This window comes from Schistocerca americana, chromosome 5 (assembly GCF_021461395.2).
Source record: "Schistocerca americana isolate TAMUIC-IGC-003095 chromosome 5, iqSchAmer2.1, whole genome shotgun sequence".
NCBI lineage: Eukaryota > Metazoa > Arthropoda > Insecta > Orthoptera > Acrididae > Schistocerca > Schistocerca americana.
In genome coordinates, this window is record NC_060123.1 from 469,179,036 (window position 1) to 469,202,778 (window position 23,743).

Sequence of the window (23,743 nt, forward strand, 5' to 3'; positions counted from 1 at the left end):
TCAGCACATGACGACAAAGCTTCACCAACTCTTCATCCAGTTTTTCAGTAATCAAACTAAGGGAATCTTCCAGAGAGACTCGTGTAAGCAGAGAGACCACATCAAAACTCACTAATAGATATAAACGACTTAGCCTAAAAGATTTCACTCGTTGAATAAAATCCACCGAATTGGAGATATGGTATTCACACATGTCAACATATGGAATGAGAACATATGAAAAATGCATCACCAGGTAATAAGTTAATGCACCTAAATTACTAACAATAGGGCATATGCAAGTTAGGCAGACCATACAACCTAGGCGGAACAGAAGTGCCAGGATGAAGTTTCTCACGTAAATCTTCAGACAATGAACTCTTTTCCAACAGTGAAAGTATCTTGTACTTAATCCTTTCTGTGGGGTCATTGAGTGGTAAATCCATTTTTAGGACGTAATCAGCCCACGTCGTTACAACCATGGCATTCCCCTGGTCATCTGCTAAAACTACTACTTCATTATCATTCCCAAGAGAACAAATGGCTCCTCTCTGCAGAAGAGATGATATCCGGCGGCGTCCGAGCCCGGCTTCATGTGTGGGACCATATAAACTCTGTGACAGGAAGTCTCTTGGGAGTGGAGGAAAAAAATTAAACCTTCCTCCAACACCGCCACTGTGGGCCCATTCAACGCATTGTTAGAAAGACATTGAGTCGACGTTTATCCCTTTCTGATGCGGTAGAACGAGAAAGAAACCATTCAAATTTTGAAGATTGTCTGGTAACGGCGAGTACTGGAGCAACGTCCATATCACCCCAAAGTACCGTTACACAAGATGGCGGCGATGACGTCATCCAAGATGGCGACTGTTACGTCAATCAAGATGGCGGATTATTGCGAGAAGTATGAATTTTGGCGGGAAAGTGCCACGCCCCCTTCACCCCCCCCCGCCCCCCCCCCACCACGAATGGTGGCGACAAGATCAATTCCCAGCAAGCTAATGCACCACACCCTGGTTATCTCTACTAAGAAAAGAAAATGGCGGGAAGATAGTTCACTTGGCCTACCTCCACTAAGCTAAGTCACCTAACTGCAACTTCCTCCTAAGAACTGGCGCCAAGTTTGAATTTTGGCAGTAAACAAAGCTCACTTGGGGTTTCGCTAACAAGCTAAGAAAATTATGGGAAAGAAAGGACACTTGTACTAACCTCAGCCACCCGACCGCCACCTCCTCCTAAAACTGGCGCCAAGTTTGAATTCTGGCAGTAAAGAAAGGTCACTTGGGATTTCGCTACCACCTAAGAAAATTGTTGCAAATGAAGCTCACCTCCACTAACCTAAGTCATCCAACCGCCATTCGCTACCAACCTAAGAAAACTGTTGCAAACAAAGCTCACCTTCACTAACCTAAGTCACCCAACCGCCACCTCTTCCTAGGGGTTGGTGGTGGAAGGACTCAGCCTGTACTAGGCTGATAGAGAAAAGAAGGAGTGTACATTATTTATTTTGGAGCAATATATTTAGGGGTGGAATATATTTATCACAGAACACACACCCTGACGTGCTCCACAGCATATAGACCTGTAAACTACTCCTACATAACTCTTGTATAAGGCTCTACACACACACTTGCTAATTGTAAACAGTCAAAAATAACACATTGCACAGTGTACGGACATGAAAACCACTCGTTAATTATGCCATACATTTACGTCCAGCGAGCCAAACTATGCTTAAATTGTCAAAATAATAATCCATCTAAAAGACTTTGCAAACATGCTTGCTAATCGTCAACTGCCGAAATCATACACTAGTCTCTGTTTAAACAATTAGAGGCAGCACCACCATCCAGTGTATTCGCCACTGAGTCCAGAGCCCAAATGGCATAGTGCATAACCAACCCGTGAGAGGAGGTTGTAGTGACGTCAGGTGATGACGCAAGTGCAGTTATCCACGATGTCGTCAAACAGTGTGTTCTCTATGGGGTCTAGCACTCAGTACCACCAGCAGAGGACGCTATCGTCCGTTTCGTGACATAACCCAAGATGGTTGGGGTAAATGGCGGGAAAACGACTCTGGACACAAGTCTTTATTTTGCAGACAGTCTCTCCACCACGAGATTTAGAGTCCAACTGACCTACTACACAGTACTGATGATGCTCTCTTCCCTCCTGTGACCTAATCTAAGATGGTGAGGGAAAATGGTGTGAAAATGAGTCATCCAGATCTGGGCTGCTGGGGACATTAAGGAAGGATTGCATTCTATTTATTCTGGAACAACTTATTTAGGGATGGAGTATATCTCCCACACTGATACAAAACACCCACCCTGATGTGTCTGGGGTCATGTTGCACAGGCCACAGACACGCAACCAACTCCTAATTTCTGTACGTAATAGCAAACTGCTCCTGAATAACGCTTCACACTGGTGTGCAGTCACACTCAGTACTCATAAACTGTTCACGTAGTACATAGCACGACCTACAGACCTGCTCATGAAATAATGCAATCAACGCACGCAACCACAGTCCACCACCGCCTGCCAGTAGAGTACACAGGAGGTAGCGATGTCAAATAGCACATAACTGCCTGCAAGCATGGGGTTGTGATATCCCCATTCATACTTCACATCTTAAAAATTCCTATCACCTAGACACAGATGATGATGCGATCGCACCAGAGAGAAGACATACTTACAGAGTGCACATACGATCAAAGGTGGTCCGTGTGCACTTCAAGCCCCATGAAGTGAAGCGGCCCTCGGCTGTCTAAGCACACATAGGCTCCCAGTCGTCTCCCGCACGCTCCAGCGCAGCTGTAGTTAGCCACAGTCATTGAAAGCAGTTGAAATTTGCATGGCTCTATACAGTCAGTTATACTGAGGTCACAGCATTCCAAGGCGCGCTCACACCAGTCTCATATGCGAGACATCTCCAGGCCCCACTTGTCATAACCATTGAAGGTAGAATAGCACAGGGCGCAATGACACATGCGTTCAGCCATGTGTGCCCACCCCAACGTGGCTCCTGCCTTACTGCGTGGCGATTCAGCATCTCAAACATTCTCAATGTTATTCTTACATCACATGCCTTTGTCAAAAAATAACAAACAAGTCGATCTCTTGGGAATTGTATAGCACCCCAGAAATAGTTAACATTTGGTTTCTTGATGTCCCAGCTTGTCACAGGACACACAGTAGACCCGAGTTAGTGTTCAAATGTGGATCCACCACATGTTATATCTGGTCTGGTGTTGAGATGCAGATCCACAATATGGGTTAGGGTTTGGACGTGAACCCATCACATGCAATGTACAAAGCGGTGTTGGGATGCAGATCCACGATATACCACATCTGAGTTAGTGTTCGGGTGTGGATCTGCTGCTGACTATAGATATGGACCTATGTTCAGAGACAGATCCATCACATGCCACATCTGTGGTAGGGTTTGTGGCTGGACCAACCATGCGTTACATCCGGATATGTATTCTATGTTCCAAGTTTGGTCCACCAGCGAAGGGGTCTGTGTCCTGAGAGCCATCTGTAAGGCATGCATATACACAGACACACACAAAATAGAGCAAATGCTCTCCGAATGTGGAGGTGACTCTATAAATTCGAGTACAGTGCTATATTACACCTCTTGATTAGTGCATTTGGGGTAGGTGTGGGTAGCTATGCTACATTTACAAGCAATTTTAGAACACAGAAGTAGATGTTATATCATGATCGCATGGATAGATCTGACCTAAAATCAATTGAATTGCGAAAAATTAGGAGGTAATAGGTATAAATTGACCAAATATAGACCCAAATGCGGTGAAATTGAGGAAGTACTTTGCTATCTTCTGGTTCGCGCCGAACAATTTGTGTATGGGACCAAGTATGCAGCAACAGGAGGAATCCAGGAAAACGTAGACATTGAAACAAAGGGAATAAGGGAAGCAGTCAATTTTTCCCATTGAGGTAGCATTATACTGTATGTCTATTGATGTACCAGTGATACATGCAAGTTGACTACTGTATCTGATACTTTTCGGGATGAAAGAGAAGGATTGATTTGTAAACTTACTTCCATCTGCATTAAATGATAACAGAGAGTGGACCAGGTGATCGATTGAGATGGAGTTGAAACGAAGTACGATTTAGTTGCTGACGGATTCATTCTAGAGAAGGACAGGTTGATGGAGGTCAATTTTTTTTCCCAGTGTTCTGTCCAGAGCCTTCAGTCACGTGAAATAGCCCGCGTTCTACTTGTATAAAGCTACGTGTTCCGTATGTGCTTTAAATCTCTGCGTACTTGCGATCTTTAACAGCAAACCTGTCAGTGATCAGAGGAGTTCCATCTCATGTGTGATGAAGCTTTACACACCCCTCTAAACGATTTTTGATTTATGCGATCGCCCTGGTCGCATCTTGGGTGTAAAATCGAGACTTCATTGTCATAACTAACTTAGTGGTATGTTCTTGTGATGCACTACAATCCCCATGTACACATTTGCCCGACAGATGTGGTGTTTACTGAGTTAGTAGTGGAATGACTTGTAATTTTCACAAGTCGGACGCTGCTGCTATGCGTCTATCTGTTTCCTTGTAGGATGTATACCCCACTACTATCATTTTATATAGAGCATCATATAATTTCTGAACTGAGATCGGATTACGAAATATATCCAGCGGTAACGTTAGGTGACTCACCCTGTATTGTGTTCGTATGATACAAAGTAAATGTTTTACGGAAGTAGTTTTTTCGTTTTACGATTCCATAAAATAGTTCAGCGTAGAGAAACTGTGAAGAAAGATGTATGTCTGATACGCCGGAACCGTATGTGATCTAACATTATAGCTCGTTTTTAAATGCAGAACGTTGTAGTCTTACGAGTGCGTGTGTTTGTGTTCTCTCTCTTACTAATACCTTTCAGGTACCGATCCTAGACTCTAGAACAATACTTTAGAGTTGATAACTTGGATGATATAAGTAAAAGATGTGGCGTTGATTGAATTATTTCACAAGCAGGTTTGTAGGTCGCGCTACGCGCTATTTGGACAGTTTACGAGTACTGAGCGTGTCTACACACCAGTGTGAAGCATTATTTAGGAGCAGTTTGCTATTATGTACTGAAATTAGGAGTTGGTTGCGTGTCTGTGGCCTGTGCAAAATGACCCCAGACACATCAGGGTGGCTGTTTTGTAACAGTGAGGTAGATATACTCCATCCCTAAATAAGTTGTTTCAGAATAAATAGAGTGAAATCCTTCCTTAATGTCCCCAGCAGCCAAGATCTGGATGACTCATTTTCGCGCCATTTTCCTCCAACCATCTTGGATTAGGTCACAGGAGGGAAGACAGCATCATCAGTACCGTGTACTAGGTCGGTTGGACTCTAAATCTCGTGGTGGAGAGACTGTCTGCAAAATAAAGACATATGTTCAGAGTCGTTTACCCACCATTTACCCCAACCATCTTGGGTTACGTCACGAAACGGACGATAGCGTCCTCTGCTGGTGGTACCGAGTGCTAGACCTCATGGAGAACACACTGTTTGACGACATCATGGATAACTGCACTTGCGTCATCACCTGACGTCACTACAGTCTCCTCTAGTGGCATCGTTATGCACTTTGCCATTTGGGCTCTGGACTCAGTGGCGAATGCACTGGATGGTGGTGCTGCGTCTAATTGTTTAAACAGAGACTGGTGTATGATTTCGACAGTTGACGATTAGCAAGCATGTTTGCAAAGTCTTTTAGATGGATTATTATTTTGACAATTTAAGAGTAGTTTGGCTCTCTGGACGTAAATGTATGGCATAATAACGAGTGGTTTTCATGTCTGTACACCGTGCAATGTGTTATTTTTGACTGTTTACAATTAGCAAGCGTGTGTGTAGAGCCTTATACAAGAGTTATGTAGGAGTAGTTTGCAGGTCCATATGCTGTGGAGCATGTCAGGGCGTGTGTTCTGTGATAAATATATTCCACCCCTAAATAAATTGCTTCAAAATAAATAAAGTACACTCCTTCCTCTCTCCATCAGCCTAGTACAGGCTGAGTCCTTTTTCCACCAACTCCTAGGGAGAGGTGGCAATTGGCTGACTTAGGTTATTGGAGGTGAGCTTCGTTTGCAACAATTTTCTTAGGTGGTAGCGAAAGCCCTAGTGACCCTTCTTTACTGCCAGAATTCAAACTTGGCACCAGTTCCTAGGACGAGGTGGCGGTCGGTCGAGTGGCTGAGGTTAGTACAATTGTCCTTTTTTTCCCATAATTTTCTCAGGTTGGTAGCGAAATCCCAAGTGAGCTTCGTTTACTATCAAAATTCAAACTTGGCGCCAGTTCTTAGCAGAAAGTGGCGGTCAGGTGACTTAGGTTAGTGGAGGTAGGCAAAGAGAACTATCTTCCTGCCATTTTCTTTGCTTAGTAGAGATAACCGGGGTATGGTGCATTATCCTGCTGGAAATTGATTTTCACGCCACCTTTCGGGGGTAGGGGGGGAGAGGGGGGGCGTGGCTCTTTCTCGGCAAACTTCAAACTTCTCGCAATAATCCGCCATCTTGGATGACGTCATCGCCGCCATCGTGGATAATGGTACTTTGGGGTGGTACGAACATTTTTCCAATACTACGGCCTTCCTATGACCCCAATCCAATAGCACCCATGTGCAATCATCAACCCACTGCCGAATATCACTTGAAAACCCTGATGACAAGTTCAAATATCAGTAAAATCAATCTTTGGAAACAATATGTAGCTGTTTACAGGTAAAACGAACGCGTTGTTTTGTTAATTGCTTGGCTTGCATGCTTCTTAATCCTATTAGCTCCCTTACGACTCATAAAATGAACAAATCTGGCAAAATTAGGAATAATACCTTCTTCATTGCTACTCAGCAAGAAGGCGAGTGTACTCAACAGCTTTCCCTTTTCCCTCAGACGTTTATCGAACTTCTGTACAAGTTTCACCGTCTCCTCCCCGTAGAGGTATTTAAAGTGACTTCGTACGCTCTCCCGGCGTAATAAGTCTTGAAAATCTCTTCGAGTTTGCTGCAGAATCTTATAATCAACTCGATTCGATATTTCGGTGATACAGCTGGTCGCTATCTTCAGTAGAATGGTGCTTCTGCTGATGAGTCCCACTGAGAACTGTATGGATATGTCTACTGATTTTGTAAGAGTGCAAAGTGTGACAGTGACACAGTAGTTGAATACGGATGTCGGGAAGAGTGTGAAGTGATTTAACACAACCTATCAATTAGGTAACTTTGAGGAAGGACTTTGGTGGTGATTTCATGCGGGTGTCCGACAGCAATCGTGATGGGCGGCGCACATGCGCCGTGTACTGTGCTGTGACCTACACAGGACGTCGTTTTGCGGCCTGCCATCAGTTCTCAGCGAGGCTCATCAATAGAAGCAGCATTCTCCTGAATATGGCGACCAGCTAGATTGCCATAATATCGAATCGAGGATTTTAGGATCCGGCAGCAAACCCGAACAGACTTTCAAGACTTATGATGCAGGATGAGCCTACAAAGTCACATCAAGTTGAATATTTCATATTATCCAACATCATCAGTCTTTTTTTTATATCCATGTTGGCTGAAGTACGCTACATTTTATCACTGCCAGTGATTCGAAAGTACAGTGAAGTGGTTACCTAAGACAGGTCCCTATTATTGATGAGGAGTGTTACAAATAACTTAACTAAAGCGTTGCAAGTAAAATAAAGAGCCAGGGCATGTTTTTAAGACTCGTTCACTGTAAAGTATAGTTTCAGCTCCATATGCAGGACTTGGTACAACTCACTACCAAAGACAAATATGCGGCTTATTTAAATGTAGAATAGAAGTTTGCACGATGTTAACTTGTGGACTGTCTGTTATTACAGTGTCGCATTGTCGGTTACGGATGTATGAGAAGCAAGAAGACACGTGTCCTGTGCCACTGGTACGATTTGAGGAAAATTATTTTCCAACAACGGATAACCCATGCATAAAAGTTACGCACTTCCTAGAAAGCCGCAGGCGGAGACAATTTTATGATGCTTCTGCATTCTCCTTGTTATACAGGAAAAGTCAACAAACAAGGCCACCTCTTATTGCATTAAACATGGAGGCACTAGGTCTTCTCAGAAAATCCCTGTAGCACGTCATTCGTATTAGAAGTCGTTTCCCGTAATATATAAGGGAATGTAAGTTTGCACAGCAGCAGTTAACAGTGAACAGTTGCATCGAAGTGTCAGAATGCAGAACTTGGTCTTGTTTGTGACACTTCTAGCCGTGGCCAGTGGCTGCAACACCCATTCCGAGAGTATCGATGTGCACCAGGTGGTGCACAATGAACGCAAGCTTCTGGAGTACCATAGGTGCCTCCTCTCAGACTCCAACGACGCTTGCACCGACGAGGGCAAAGAGCTCAAAAGTAAGTGCACTCGCGTTACGAGGGTCAAATGAAACATTTGATAACAAACAAATGAAATAACATTTTAGGAGTAAAAATAATATTAAATAATGGAAAATGGTTCAAATGGTTCAAATGGCTCTGAGCACTAAGGGACTTAACATCTGAGGTCATCAGTCCCCTAGAACTTAGCACTACTTAAACCTAACTAACCTAAGGACATCACACACATCCATGCCCGAGGCGGGATTCGAACCTGCGACCGTAGCAGTCGCGCGGTTGCGGAATGAGTGCCTAGAACCGCTAGACCACCGCGGCCGGCAGGAAAATCCAGGATGAAATAATGACGATATTGCGATGAGTACAGATTACTACCCGCCATATAGCGGAGATGTTGAGTCGCAGACAGGCATAAAAAAAAGGCTACTAAACACGTAACCTCTCGGCCAGAAGGGCCTCTTCTGAAACAGACAACGCACACACATCGGCATTCACGGAGGCGCAGCTCACACACGGATGACCACTGTCTCTGGCTGCTGAGGCCAGCCTCTGAGACCGAGTGGATGGTCTCAGTGAAAGGATTCGTCGACTATGTAATGATCTTGGATGCAGATTTCTAGACCAGCGTTATCGTGTGGGGATTTCTAGGACGCCGCTTCGTATGACGTGGCTACACTAGACAAAGAAAGCAGCTACTCGGGTAGCAGACATGAAGTTTTTTTTAGGCTAGACGATAGTTTCAGGTGCTCTGATCAACGGTCGCCAATCTAGACGCAGCAAGGGAACTTAGACGGCACGCAGAGTAAAGACAGTAAACTGTTCCCGAAATTACTGCCCTCCAGGAAAGTTCTTGGATTCAAATTATTCTTGGGACCGAGAGCTCGTTGAAACCCAAAGTGGAAAGTTCTCAGATATTTAGTGAGTTGCTGAACATAAGTAGGATTAAAGGAAGACATCGAAGAACTTCAGAGGCAGGCAGCTAGTTTTGTTACTGTTGGGTTAGAACAACACGGAGATGTTTCGGGAACTCAAACGGGAATTATTGGAGGGAAGGCGATTTTCTCTTCGAAGGACACTCTTGAGAAAAGTTAGAGAACCGGCATTTGAAGCTAACTGCAGAACGATTCTGATGCTTCCAATATACATTGCACATACGGACCACGGAGATGAAATATGAGAAAACAGGACTCATACGGAGCAATGTAGCCATACGTTTCATCCCCGTTCTATTTACGAGTGGAACAGAAAAAGAAATGACTAGTAGTGTTAAAGGGTGCCCTCTGCCACGCACCGTACGGTGGCTTGAGGAGTATCTGTGTGGATGTAGATGTTTCACCTTGCCAGCCACAGAGAGTGATTATGTGTGCGTGAGAGCGGAGGTCTATTTGGAAAAGCCCGGGAGATATGGAAATATTTCAGTTAGATTACATCATGGTAAGGCTGAGATTCCAAAAACAAATAGTGGATTGCAAGACGCACCCAACAGCAGATATATAGACTCATATCATATTTAGTAGTGATGAAGAGTAGGATGAAGTTTAAGAGATTAGTCAGGAAGAATCAATATGCAAGGAAGTGCGATACGGAAGTACTAAGGAAATACGGGATACGCTTGAAGTTCTCTAAGGCTATACATACAGCAATAAGGAATAGCTTAGTAGGCAGTACAGTTGAAGAGAAATGGGGGTGTCTAAAAAGGGCAATCACAGCAGATGGAAAGATGGTAATTGTGAACAAGCCATAGATAACATAAAAAATACTTTAGTTCAACGATGAAAGAAGGAAGTACAAGAATGTTCATTGAAATTCAGGAATACAGAAATACAAGACGCTGAAAAATAAAAAATAAAAAATGAAAAATAGATAGTGCAGAGAAGCTAAGACGAAATGGCTGCATGAAAAATCTGAAGAAATCGAAAAAAAAAAGATTATCGGAAGCACTGATTCAGCATATAGAAACTACTTCCGGTGAAATTATAAACAAGAGTGGTAACATAAAGAGCGCAACGGGAATTCCATTGTTAAATTCAGAGGTGAAAGCGGGTAGGTGGAAAGATTACATTGAAGGCCTCTATGAGGGGGAGGACTTGTCTGACGTTATAGAGGAAGTAACAGGAGTCGATACAAAGGAGACAGGGGGTCCAGTATTAGAATCGGAATTTAAAAGAGCTTTGAATGACTTAAAACCAAACGAGACAGATGGTATAGATAACATTTATCCAAATTTCTAAAATCATTGGGGGAAGGGGCAACAAAACGACAATTCACATTGATGTATAAAATGCATGAGTCTGGCCATATACCATCCGAGTTTCTGAAAAATATCATCCGGATAATTCCGATGACTGCAAGAACTGACAAGTGCAAGAATTATCCAAACATCAGCTTAACAGCTAATGCGTCCAAGTTGTTGACAAGAATAATATACAGAAGAATGGAAAGAAAATTGAGAATGTATTAGATGACGATCAGTTTGGCTTTAGGAAAGGTAAATGCACCAGAGAGGCAGTTCTCACTTTGCGGTTGATAATGGAAGCAAAACAAAAGAAAAATAAAGACACGTACATAGGATTTGTCTCCCTGGAAAAACTTTCGACGATGTCAAATGGTGCAAGATGCTCGAAATTCTGAAGAAAATAGGCTTAAACTACAGGGAGAGAATGATAATATATAACATGTAGAAGAACAGAGATGGAATAAAAAGAGTAAAAGGCCAAGAACGAAGCGCTCGGATTAAAAAGATGGTGAGAAAGGGATGTAGTCTTTCACCCTGTACATCGAAGAAGCAGTGACGGAAATAAAAGATAATTTCAAGAGTAGAATTAAAATTCAAAATGAACCAATACCAATGATAAGATTTGCTGATGAAATTGTTATCCTCATTGAGATGAAGAAGAGATACAGGACCTGATGAATGGCCTGAACAGTCTAATGGGTATAGTATTTGGACTGAGAGCAAATCGACAAAAGTTATGAGAAGCAGCAGAAATGAGAACAGCAAGAAACTTAACATCAGGGTTGATTTTTACGAAGTAGATGAAGTTAGAAAATTCTGATACCTAGGCAGCAAGGAGGACACAAAGAGCAGACTGACACTGACAAAAAGGCATTTCTGGCCAAGAGAAGTCTACTAGTATCAAACATAGGCCTTAATTTGAGGAATAAATTTTTGACAATGTACGTTTGGAGAGAAGCATTGTATAGTAGTAAAACATGGACTGTGCGAAAAACGGAACAGAAGAGAATCGAAGCATTTCAGATGTGGTGCTCAGACGAATGTTGAAAATTAGGTGGACTGATAAGATAAGGAATGAGGAGGTTTTGTGCAGAATCAGATAGGAAAGGAATATGTGGAAAACACTGACAAGAAGAAGGGACAGGATGATAGTAGGTCTGTTAAGACATCAGGGATAATTTCCATGGTACTAGAGGAAGCTGTAGAGGGTAAAAACTATAGAGGAAGACAGAGACTGTAAACATCCAGCAAATAATTGATGACGCTGGTTGCAAGTACTACTCTGAGATGAAGAGATTCGCCCTTGAGAGGAATTCGTGGCTGGCCACATCAAACATGTGATGACTCAAAAAAATAAATAAATAAAAATACCAGAAATGCCTATTATTACATCCTCCATTCGGGGGACTGTGCGAATGTCGATCAAACAAAGTTATGTTTGAACGGTTCTCCAGCGTGAAAGATTTTTTAAATGTGAAATTTAAAATTTCGTCTCCCCCTTTGCTTTCTTTTTTTGAGGGACTTTCTATTTATTTTAGAGTTATTATGTACCAGTTGGGACTCACATTTAAATTCTGTGCCTTCTCGGCTTTTCTTGTGTTTTGGGGGATTGTGTACTTTATTGCTTAAGGGATTTTATTAAGGTTTATAAATTGTTAAGAACTTTCCAACAGCCACAGTCAGTTGCGTGACTTGTTATTCTTTCCGTATTTCGGATAAGTGATGTTTGTTTCTCCATGACTGGGAAATGTTAATACTTTTAGTGGCAGTCATTTGTGATTCATATTACTCGTAAAACTTAGTTTGTTTAACCAGTTTGCAGTCACACCTGGTTGGTGTATGTATATTCCCGTTTTTAAGCCCTGTTCTTAATAATGGTATAAATTGTTGAAGTTTTCCTATTAATTGATTGATCCTGTTCAAGTTCTTTAAATTATTGTGAGCGTTGTTATTCAGTTTGGACAAGGCTCTTTAATTTGTAATTGAAATAATTGTCGCTAAGTAATAAGGTGTATTCCATGAAACAACAAATGACAAAATGTGCTTTTCCTTAAAGTTATCCCAGCCCGAGTTGGGAGGTATCAATCTCCTCAAGACCGTTTTCAAAATATGTGTTCAACGGTGCTGCACTGCACCCCTGCAATGAATCCATATTGTATACTCGGTAGGTTAAAGTCCCCTACAACAAATACTAAATGATTTACTGGGCGTAGACTTTCACTGAATGATTCTAAAACTGTCGCGGCGGAAAGGCGCGCCCAGTAAAAGTGTGTTTTACCTAGACTTGTACCCGTCCAGAGAGCTTCGTCATCATACTCAAATTTGACCTAAATAGAAGCAACAATTGTGGTGGCCTATCTGTCCCCCGATAAACGTTTAATGACTCACTAAATACAGGGTGTCCCACTCAAAACTCCCTAATTTCGAGGACCCAGGAAAAAAACCACAGTAGATACAATGAAAAATGCACCACATTATAGATGATCTCAAAGAATTTATTTATTGGTCATCAATACACTTCTACATGTGAACCATTTGTAGCACGAAGAATATCGAATCTATATTCAATTTTTTGGCAAGTTCTTCGTCACATTTCTTCTGTTATTGTTATAATCGCATTAGCGTTACGATGTCACAACTTAGGAATATCGTCACTTAACGAATGTCCACATGAAGAAATCAAGCAGCGTAATGTCAGGTGAACATGGTGGCCAGGCAATGTGTCTTCGGCGTCCGAAGCAACGAATGGGAAATTTTCTAACCAGGAACCTGCGAAAAGCTGTTGACCAATGCGGCAGAGCTCCATCTTGTTGATAAATGATGTTGGGTTGCAAGTCTTGTAACTGAGGGTACACAAACTGCTCCAACATGTCCGGATACACTGACCCATTCACTGTTGGTTACCCAAAGAAGAACAGTCCAACAATACTGTCGTGTATTAGCCCACACCAGACGTTTAGTTTAGGGCTATCACGAACATGTTCAATGACAGCGTGCGGATGTGGTGAACCCTAAATCCGAACATTATACCTATTAACCCTTCCCGATAGATGAAAGGTTGCCTCATCTGAGAATAAACATCTTTCCAGGATACTGGCATCCATATCAATACGCTGTAGCTTATCCGCAGCAAATTTATGTCGGCGTGGTTTGTCGTTTGGCGTCAGATGTTGGAGAATTTGCACTTTGTCTCAACACATACGAAGATGCTGGTGAATTACACGATGCAATGTTGATCGACGTACATCAGGCTGCCTAGATGCTTGACGAATTGACTTACGTGGGCTTCTGAGAAGCATTTGTCTGATGTCCCCCACTGTCTCTTCTGAAACTCTTTAAAGTGCACCGCCAGAATGTTTCAGAACACTTCCTGTTGCCAGAAACTTCCTACACCATTTCTTAACTGTTTTTACATCAGGTGTATCACATTTATACCCAGACGAAAATTTCTATGCACAGTAATCGGGGATTTTGTTTCTGCAAACCAAACTACTGCTTGAACTCGCTGCTGTGAAATCGCCATTTTCACTTCATGCGACCATGCTGCACTCTGGCGACGATACGTGGCACTTGTGACGCAGAAATATAAATTCATTGAGATGCTCTACAATGTGGTGCATTTTTCATTGTCGTATCTACTGTAGTTTTTATCTCCTGGGTCCTTGAAATCAGGGAGGTTTGACTGGGACACCCTGTATTTCAGAGCGTCCTACTTCGGGTTTCAGCTAGCTCTTGGTCGCGAGAATAATTAGAATGCGACCAATTTCTTCGAGGGTAATAAATTCTGAAACTTTGTTACAAATACTTCGACGTGATACTGTCAAAATTTTAACAGTCGAAGTGTCCTTAATCTGAACATGGCCTGATTTCACTATCTGTGTGTCGACTGCTGAGTGTTCCTCAGATTTCCGAAATGGAGTGTTCCAAGTGTGTAGTTACAACTACCATTCCTCGTTCAAAGTCTCTGAATTCCCGTCGTGAGGCCACAATCACGTTGGGAACCCTTTCAGGTGTAACTCTTGATTACAGATGATAGCCCCTCCATTGCACTGCCCTTTTATACCTTGAATACTCGATACTGCCGCCAGAATGTGCATAGTGCCACCCCATGACTTATGCCACCTCATTGTATATGATTATGATATTTAAGAAATATACTACAACATCCTACTTATCGCTAATGTAGGGATCGTGAGAACGTCATTAGATGGAGGCACTTAAACATTCCTCCCGCGCTCTATACATGATAGGATGGGAAATTCCGTAATAACTGGTACAGGTGCACGTGCCTTCTGCATCATAAATTCTCCCTCTGTTGCTGGACACACTCTCGTAATGAGCCAAGTGGAACTGTAATGCCACTTCCTCGGACGAGAAATGAAAATCAAAAATTAGCTCCAAAATTCGCAAAGATTTCCCCAAAAACAAGTTCCAAATTCCATGAGAAATGAACAAGCAAACAAATTTCGAGGTTGTTGTTGTTGTTGTGGTCTTCAGTCCTGAGACTGGTTTGATGCAGCTCTCCATGCTACTCTATCCTGTGCAAGCTTTTTCATCTCCCAGTACCTACTGCAACCTACATCCTTCTGAATCTGCTTAGTGTATTCATCTCTTGGTCTCCCTCTACGATTTTTACCCTCCACGCTGCCCTCCAATACTAAATTGGTGATCCCTTGATGCCTCATAACATGTCCTACCAACCGATCCCTTCTTCTGGTCAAGTTGTGCCACAAACTTCTCTTCTCCCCAATCCTATTCAATACTTCCTCATTAGTTATGTGATCTACCCATCTAATCTTCTGCATTCTTCTGTAGCACCACATTTCGAAAGCTTCTATTCTCTTCTTGTCCAAACTATTTATCGTCCATGTTTCACTTCCATACATGGCTACACTCCATACGAATACTTTCAGAAATGACTTCCTGACACTTAAATCAATACTGGATGTTAACAAATTTCTCTTCTTCAGAAACGCTTTCCTTGCCATTGCCAGCCTACATTTTATATCCTCTCTACTTCGACCATCATCAGTTATTTTGCTCCCCAAATAGCAAAACTCCTTTACTACTTTAAGTGCCTCATTTCCTAATCTAATTCCCTCAGCATCACCCGACTTAATTAGACTATATTCCATTATCCTTGTATTGCTTTTGTTGATGTTCATCTTATATCCTCCTTTCAAGACACTGTCCATTGCATTCAACTGCTCTTCCAAGTCCTTTGCTGTCTCTGACAGAATTACAATGTCATCGGCGAACCTCAAAGTTTTTATTTCTTCTCCATGAATTTTAATACCTACTCCGAATTTTTCTTTTGTTTCCTTTACTGCTTGCTCAATATACAGATTGAACAACATCGGGGAGAGGCTACAACCCTGTCTTACTCCCTTCCCAACCACTAATTTCGAGGTAACACTATTGTAATTGAATCAGGAATCTAATACTTAGTAATTTATTAACATACGAAAGAAAGATAGTATTCCAGTCAAATCAAACTCAAAATTCAAAATCGTAGTAAATCGCAAAATCATTATAATTAAAATTCGCAAAGTAGAACCAACGTTCCGAAAGAATACTCCGTGTGAATACTCTTTGAGATTTGTGAGTAATGGCTAAGGATAATTCAATCCATTATCACTACGTTACGAGAGTTAGCCGAAGCAGGCCATACTTTTGAATGGTCGTATATGTAGGTGCAATTAGATTGTTTTTTCAGAAGTGATTTTTGCGATCTACTATGACGCAGTGAAACGAAACTTTGACTTCAAATATTACGTTATTTAGAATTCAGATAGAGGACTTGCATATATTAGACAGAAGTGACTTTTAATTAGATAACCTGAAGTTAACACTATTTAGGAATTGAACACAGATAGACAATTTCATTCGTAATAACTAATGGATTATGGAACTTGGCGATAGTTACGAAGCATATAATTTATAATTCCCCCAACACCTGGCAAAGCTTCTTCCTCACGACTCTGTTAGGAAGTGACTAATATTGTGTAATAAACCAGCATTCGTGTCATTCCACGCATTTATCTTTCAAGTTTTACAGTAATATTTGTAGAGATAACGTGCTGATATATTATTTGACTGAAACGCTCGGCGTTTATATAGAAACTCCTTGACGTTAGGAATTAATAACACTGTTACGACTGATTATAGATTTGAGAGTACAACCAGTCTATAGGGAATTTGGTGTCGCTGGAACTAATTTGAACTTATCATTAATATTTAAATAGAAACTGATAAACCATCTATTATAAACGATTTAATTACTACACTTGCTGAAGTAAAAATCTCGCACAAGTCGCGAGTTCAGTTCATCAACGTTCTTTTCGTAAGGTCAAAAATAGATAAATAAATAAACAAATTTCAGATGTGTGTGAAATCTTATGGGATTTAACTGCTAAGGTCATCAGTCCCTAAGCTTACACACTACTTAACCTAAATTATCCTAAGGACAAACACACACACCCAAGCCCGAGGGAGGATTCGAACCTCCGCCGGGATCAGACGCACAGTCCATGACTGCAACGCCTTAGAGCGCTCGGCTAATCCCGCGCGGCTTTCGCAACCTCGATACCGATACATAAGAAAGAACAATCTCATTGCTCTACCCCTGAGTGTTAGCCAAGACCGAAGATCCGAAGGACGTTACTGAACCCACTCTTCTATTTTGATTTTGTAGTCGTTATAGACCCTTAATTCATGGTAGAAAAATACGGCTGATGAATTTAACAATTTTCAACATTCGAAATATGGACTTCATACATTAATCATAAAATACAATTTGAGAAGAGTTTTATGGTATCTATGGAATCCCAGAGCTATCAGTAACGGAGCTGTTGGCATAAACATATCTCATGTATAATCAAACTCCGTCGAACAGGTCTTGAAGGTCAAGTGGTACCGAACGACCGCCGTGTCATCCTCAGCCCCTAGGCGTCTCTGGATGTGAATATGGAGGAGCATGTTGTCAACATACCTCTCTCCCAGGCCGTTGGCCGTTTTCGTGACCGGAGCTACAACTTCTCTTTCAAGTAGCTCCTCAATTGGCCTCGCAGGGGCTGAGGGCACCCCTCTTGCCGACAGCACTCAGCGGAATTGGACGCCCACCAATCTAAGTGATGGCCAAGCCTTACATCTAGGGGAAACATAACATCAATTTACGTTAGGGTCAAGGAATGCCAAAGAGATTGCGTGTGGTGTCCTAATAAAGAATATGGTTGTTATTTCCTGTATTTTAAGGTAAGTATTTGACTTTGCTTTAACTTGGTAAGCGACGGTCTCTACATTTCAGTTACGCAGTTCGCTTTCAACAGTTTTCGTCGCGGTTACGATTCAGCAGAACCAGTGAAATCTTCAACTTCTCAGTCTCTTATGCGCTCTTACAGGTATCTTACCAGACGCCCTGAAGACGGACTGCGGCCAGTGTAACGAGAAGCAGAAGGCGCAGGCTAAGACGGCGATCACGCTCCTCGCCAGTGAGAAGCCACACCTGTGGAACTCGCTGATCGACAAATACGACCCTGACGGCAGCTACAGGCAGAGGCACGCTGCTGAACTAGCAAAGCTCTCTTCTTAAACGACTACTCTGTAGCTGAACTTTTCTAAAATTCAGTAGTGAAAATATATAACTACACGATGTAATTTCGTTGTTTATCTGGATATCACTACGACCTTCTGGCATCATTGTTGTTATAATGCAGTTTTCATGATAAAGTTTCATAATATCAAGCAAAACTTACTAAAACCAGTCTATCTCTGGACTAATTTTATTCGATATGTTTTTTGTATTTTATGCTCTACGCAGACTGTGCGGAGTTCAACGTTTTTCTTAGAACAAAGCACACCTTTTCCTGGCAGCTATTCGTCAACAGAGACATGAGAAGATGTTGAAACGCTTTACATATAAAACATCCAACTATGGCTATAAATCTCTGCATTTGATGGTGATAATACTGTATTAACCATGTAACTGCAGAAATTCATATGTTGTTTCTAATTTCTTTCTGTATCCGACCTTAAGATGTCACTTCCACTGACGGAATATATTTTTAATTTTTATCTCTTGTGCCAAAATATGAGCAGTATCACTAAAAGTAGTGATCACGTACACAACTGTCAAACCTAATACACACCTAACTACCAAGCCCGTAATAGTTGAATACTCAAAACTACTTCTAAAATTCGTGTAACTACGCCACGGACCACTATGGCGCATTACTTCCATCAATACATAATATCTATGAAAGTAACAAAAAGGGTTTGTTATTAACATTCCATGCTAAGAAAATTCTTCTTGCATTGTGTGTTTCAAGTTAAGCATAAAGATGACAATAACGAGAAACCTGGAATTGGTCAGTGTTCCTTTACATAGATAAAGTAAGCAACTGTTAACACTATAATGAGTGAACTGGGTTGACATGATAATTCTGAAATACGTTTGAAAGAGTTAAAGCACAAAAAGTTTTGAATGTATATGTGTTCAGTAATATGTTCACACCGCTGACGTACCTCAAATTCCTCCAATAAAGTCTGTTTCCTGAGACCGTGTGAGGCCCAACACCTGTAGACGGGAAAGGCACAACAGTAGTTCCACATAACAAAGTTCCTATTTCATTCATCTCTGTGTAGCAGAATTGTAAGAAAATAATCTTAATTCAAACATCATGACCGATTAGGAACGGGAATTACTTTTTCTATGAAAAGCAGCATTCTTTCCAAAAAGAGCTGTCACGCGAAATTCTTGAAGCAAGATACTGAACAACGGTAACCAGTAAATAAGATCATAGAAAAACTTTCGATTTAACGCACGATCCACACCTGCTGAAGAAAACAAATTCGTACAGGATGTCTAATTAGGTTTAAATGCTCTTATCACTCTCGTCCCACTCATTTTGCGAAGTGTTCATCCGCCGATTGTTTAGTTGTCCCCTATCTTCTATGTGGTGCCCAGTGATCTGAAACACCATCTCAGGCCTACCAGTCTTTAACCAGTATGTTGCAGCCCGATATTTGATGGTCATATCGATCGCGTAAATTCCAAGCGCCACCTACGCCGAATCAACTGATGTGTGCCGAACGCCCCCGATGGTCTAGGTGGTAGTCCTCTGCTCCCGCCTAACAGTGGTCCTGCTCACGATGACAAACAATCATACTTCGAAAACATGTAGACATATAAAGAAGTTGCAGAGTCAGAACCAGCTAAAGAAAAGATCATGCCAAGAACATTAATTTTGTCAGCGTTTCCAGATGCAAGAAAGGTATCATCCAAAAACAGGTATGCTGCAATTCTACAGAGGCCTTTGAAGGGAACTGATAAATAAACTTTCCGTGTGTGAGATCTGTATGGGCTCAATAAAGGTGTTCAAAGAAGGATGTATTCTACATCGATTTTGAACAACTTCTTGATAATCTCTCCAACCCAGACATCAGACATGTTATAAATTTCTTATATTAGGAATTTTCAGGATATTGAGAAACTTTTAAAAATGGATGAACAGCAGTATTCATGGTTTTTGTGTAATTACATACAAATAATTGGATACTCCTTACTTTAACATAATACTGATACGAAATTTATCTTATAAGATGACATTTACTGAACTATACGAAACAAAATTGTTGTAACTTCTGAACGGTTTCGGTTAGGACGTTCAAACTGCTCGTTTGGGCGCGGAGAATGATGGGAATTAGTATGAGTTGGTTTAGCGACGAAGCCCACTTTCATTCGGAACGGCTTGTCAATATACAAAATTGGCGCGTGAGGGGTACTGAGAATCTGCATTTCGCAGTCGAGTAGGATGTCACGGGTGACTGTGTGGTGTGCAATATCCAATCATGGAATAATCGGTATGAGAAGGTTTTGGAAGATGATTTCATTATCAAAAGTGACCCTGATTTCGGCAAGATGTGGTTCATGCAAGACGGAGCTCGACCCCAACGAAGCAGGAGAGTTTTTTATGTCCTGGAGGAGCACTCTTGGGACCGCATTCTGGCTTTGGGGTAGCCAGATGCACTGGCATGGGCCTCGATTGGCCGCCATATTCTCCGAAGTTGTACACATGCGACTCCTTTTTGTGGGACTATATTAAAGACAAGGTGTACAGCAAAGACGCCAAAACCATTGCTGAGCTGAAAACAGCCATCCAGGAGTTCATCGACAGCATCGATGTTCCGACACTTGTCATGAAGAATTTCGCTTTTCGTCTGCGCCACATCATCGCCGATGATGACAGGCATATCGAACATGTCATAACCTAAATCTGAATATCTGTAGTGACGTTTACACGTTGAATAAAGTGTGTGTACGCCGTAGTTTGTAAGTAATTTACGTTTTTTTTCATACAGTTCAGTAATTTTCACCCTCAATGTATAGGTACCAGCATATTCCTACGCGATTATTTAAATAGGAAATATGGTCTAAATATGTTTACTATTGATGCATCTGTAAATTGACGTAATAAAATTAATTTTAACTAGTAAAAACAGATTCTACTTCACATTTGTCACATCTGTGACAATCCCTTGTCCCGCACGTGATAAATAATCATTGATAATGTCACCTTTATTGATATGGAAACTAACAGAGAATTGTTTTAACAACGTAAATTCGGTGTTTTCAAAGACAATAAGGGCAGATTTCGCAAAATTCTTATAAAATGTTGGTGGATATACAGCGCTATGTCCACATGCTGTCCTAATGTTTGAAAGACGATTAACAACTCATTTCCTGATATTCAGATTTAAAGGGAAGATTAAACAACTGTTCGTGTAATAATGAATCGAATAGTAATTTATTTCTATTTAAACATTTTCTTACATTAGCTTTTTATTGTCGGAAAGCGTAGTGCAGTTGTCCCACCCATGACAATGGAATCCCCCTGATGCTAAACATAGTTCTTGCATTCATTAACTGATGTTCATGACCTATAATTGTTAATAGCTCTGAGTGCAACTGTGTAATACTTTAAAATATTTTGGCATCACCGTGGTAGGCATTTATCATTGGACCTTAAACCATTTATGCCGTTGCTAACTGTAGATACTCCTTTGATCAATGGACTAATTAAAATGTCCTCGGTCAAGGGTTCGAACACAGCTGTCGTTTAAATTTGAATAAAGATCATCAGCAATGGCCGCCGAGGACTTCCGGCATAAGAAGTTACCCTCATTCAGCCAACGGTCTCCTCAAAGAGGGCAGAGAAGCGGTTCAGTGCACTCTCTTGCCCTTGGGTTGGGAAACTCCCCCTAAAGGTGGACGAAACACCAACGATCAAAGGCATGATGATGTAGAGGATAATGGAAACCGCTGCATTAAAGACCAATACTGTGTATTCAAAGAACATGTGCCCTGTAATCAAACAAGTATCATGATAATAGCTCCATTGTCAAAAGATTCTGGACTAGTCGATCATTCACATCTCTGGGATGGGACTGCCAACTGGGAGGTGACCATGATAAAGAGATTGAACCATCAACAAAAGAATAACATTCTAAGATACGGGGCGTGGAATGTCGGACGTTGTAGGGAAGCTAGGAAATCGGAAACGGGAAATGCTAAGGGTCAATCTCGATACCGTGGGAATTAATGAAGTGAAATGGAAAGAGGACAAGGATTTCTGGTCAGACCTGTTGGGTAATATCAACAGCACTAGGAAATGATATAACGGGATACCTTACGAATAGAAGGATAAGGGTGAGAGTGAGTTACTGTGAAATTTTCAGTGAAGGTGTCATTCTCATCAGAATCCATAGCTAACCAACACCGACAACGATAGATCAGGTACACATGCCGCCGTCGCAGGCCAAAGATAAATACACTGGCGTCCAAAATTAAAGCAAGGAACCGAAATATTCGAAGGTTGCGTTTATTTTGCCACAAAATAGTATAAACAGGTGATAGGAAAGTAGAAACAGGGAAAAAAATACAGAACTTAAATAGCTGCAACATGCATAACGGTAGAAAAAAAATGTTCTTTGTTTTTTTCCAACTTAAAGGATTTGCACACACGTTCCGACAACTTTTTAATGTGCTCAGTGTGATGTGTGGCCACTTCTGGCAGCAATGTAGGCCTGAAAACTACTGGGCATTCTGTGAATGATGTGATCAAGTTCTTGTTGAGGCAATAACATCCATTCTCCCTGTAGAGCTGCTCGCAAGTCTCGGAGAATGGTTGGGAGATGGTGACGTGATACAACCTGTCCTTCTAGTGCATCCCAGAAATACTTCATGGAATTCGGATCGGGAGAGTGTGCCTGCCACACCATGCGTGTAATATCTTCCGTTTCCAAGAACAAATCAGCCACGAGTGCTCTATGAGGTTGAGCTTTACTATCCATCACTACAAAGTTTGGGACCACAGCACCTGTAAACCACCACATATGATGTCCCAGGATCTCTTCACGATGCCTGACAGCAGTTAAACCTTGCCAGTTCACCGACACAATTTCATGAAGACGTGTTTCAGTGGTCAACATAATGCCGCCCCACACCATTAGGGATCCACCTCGATAACGGTCTCTTTCCTCAATATCTGGTTCCCAAAATCGTGTTCCACGTTCCCTACAGATGCGAATCCGTCGGGAATGACAGAGGAGAAAGAACAATTGAACTCTACCACAAATTCCTTCTTGAAATAACGAATATTCAGTTCAAGAGTCACAAGAGGAGGAGGTATACTTGGAAAAGGTCGATATGGAAAGATTCCAGTTAAATTACATCATAGTGAGATAGAGGTTACGAAATCAGATACTGGATTCTGAGGCATACCCTGTAGATGATATAGACTCTGCTCACAATTTAGTAGTGATGAAGAGTGTGCTGAAGTTTAAAATACTAGTCGGGAAGATTGAGTGTGCAAAGAAGTGGGATACAGAAATACTAAGAAATGAATAGGTACGCTTGAAGGTTCTGAGGCTGTAGATACTGTGATAAGGAATCGCTTTGCAGGCAGCTCAGTTGAAGAGGAATGGACAACTCTAGCAAGGGCAATCACAGAAATTCGAAAGAAAAATATGGGTATAGCGAAGGTAACTGCGAAGAAACCGTGGGTAACAGAAGAAATACTTCAGTTGATCGATGAAAGAAGGGAAACTCAGGAACACAGAAATACAAATCACTAAGG

The 23,743-nt window shown here is 41.6% G+C and overlaps 1 protein-coding gene across 1 annotated transcript; it reads left to right on the forward strand.

Annotated features, from left to right (window-relative positions):
- Nucleotides 1-8,193: 8,193 nt before the first annotated feature.
- On the forward strand, nucleotides 8,194-18,263 carry LOC124616024 (allergen Tha p 1-like). The gene is made up of 2 exons (XM_047144242.1): nucleotides 8,194-8,392; nucleotides 18,008-18,263. The coding sequence occupies exons 1-2, from the start codon at nucleotides 8,215-8,217 to the stop codon at nucleotides 18,196-18,198; spliced, it is 369 nt and encodes a 122-aa protein (XP_047000198.1). The 5' UTR covers nucleotides 8,194-8,214; the 3' UTR covers nucleotides 18,199-18,263.
- Nucleotides 18,264-23,743: the final 5,480 nt, after the last annotated feature.

Bases quoted from the DNA above. Each gene is read 5' to 3' on its own strand.
- LOC124616024 (XM_047144242.1), top strand. From the start codon at position 8,215: ATGCAGAACTTGGTCTTGTTTGTGACACTTCTAGCCGTGGCCAGTGGC. The intron at 8,393-18,007 runs GTAAGTGCACTC...GCGCTCTTACAG, and splicing joins CGAGGGCAAAGAGCTCAAAA to GTATCTTACCAGACGCCCTG.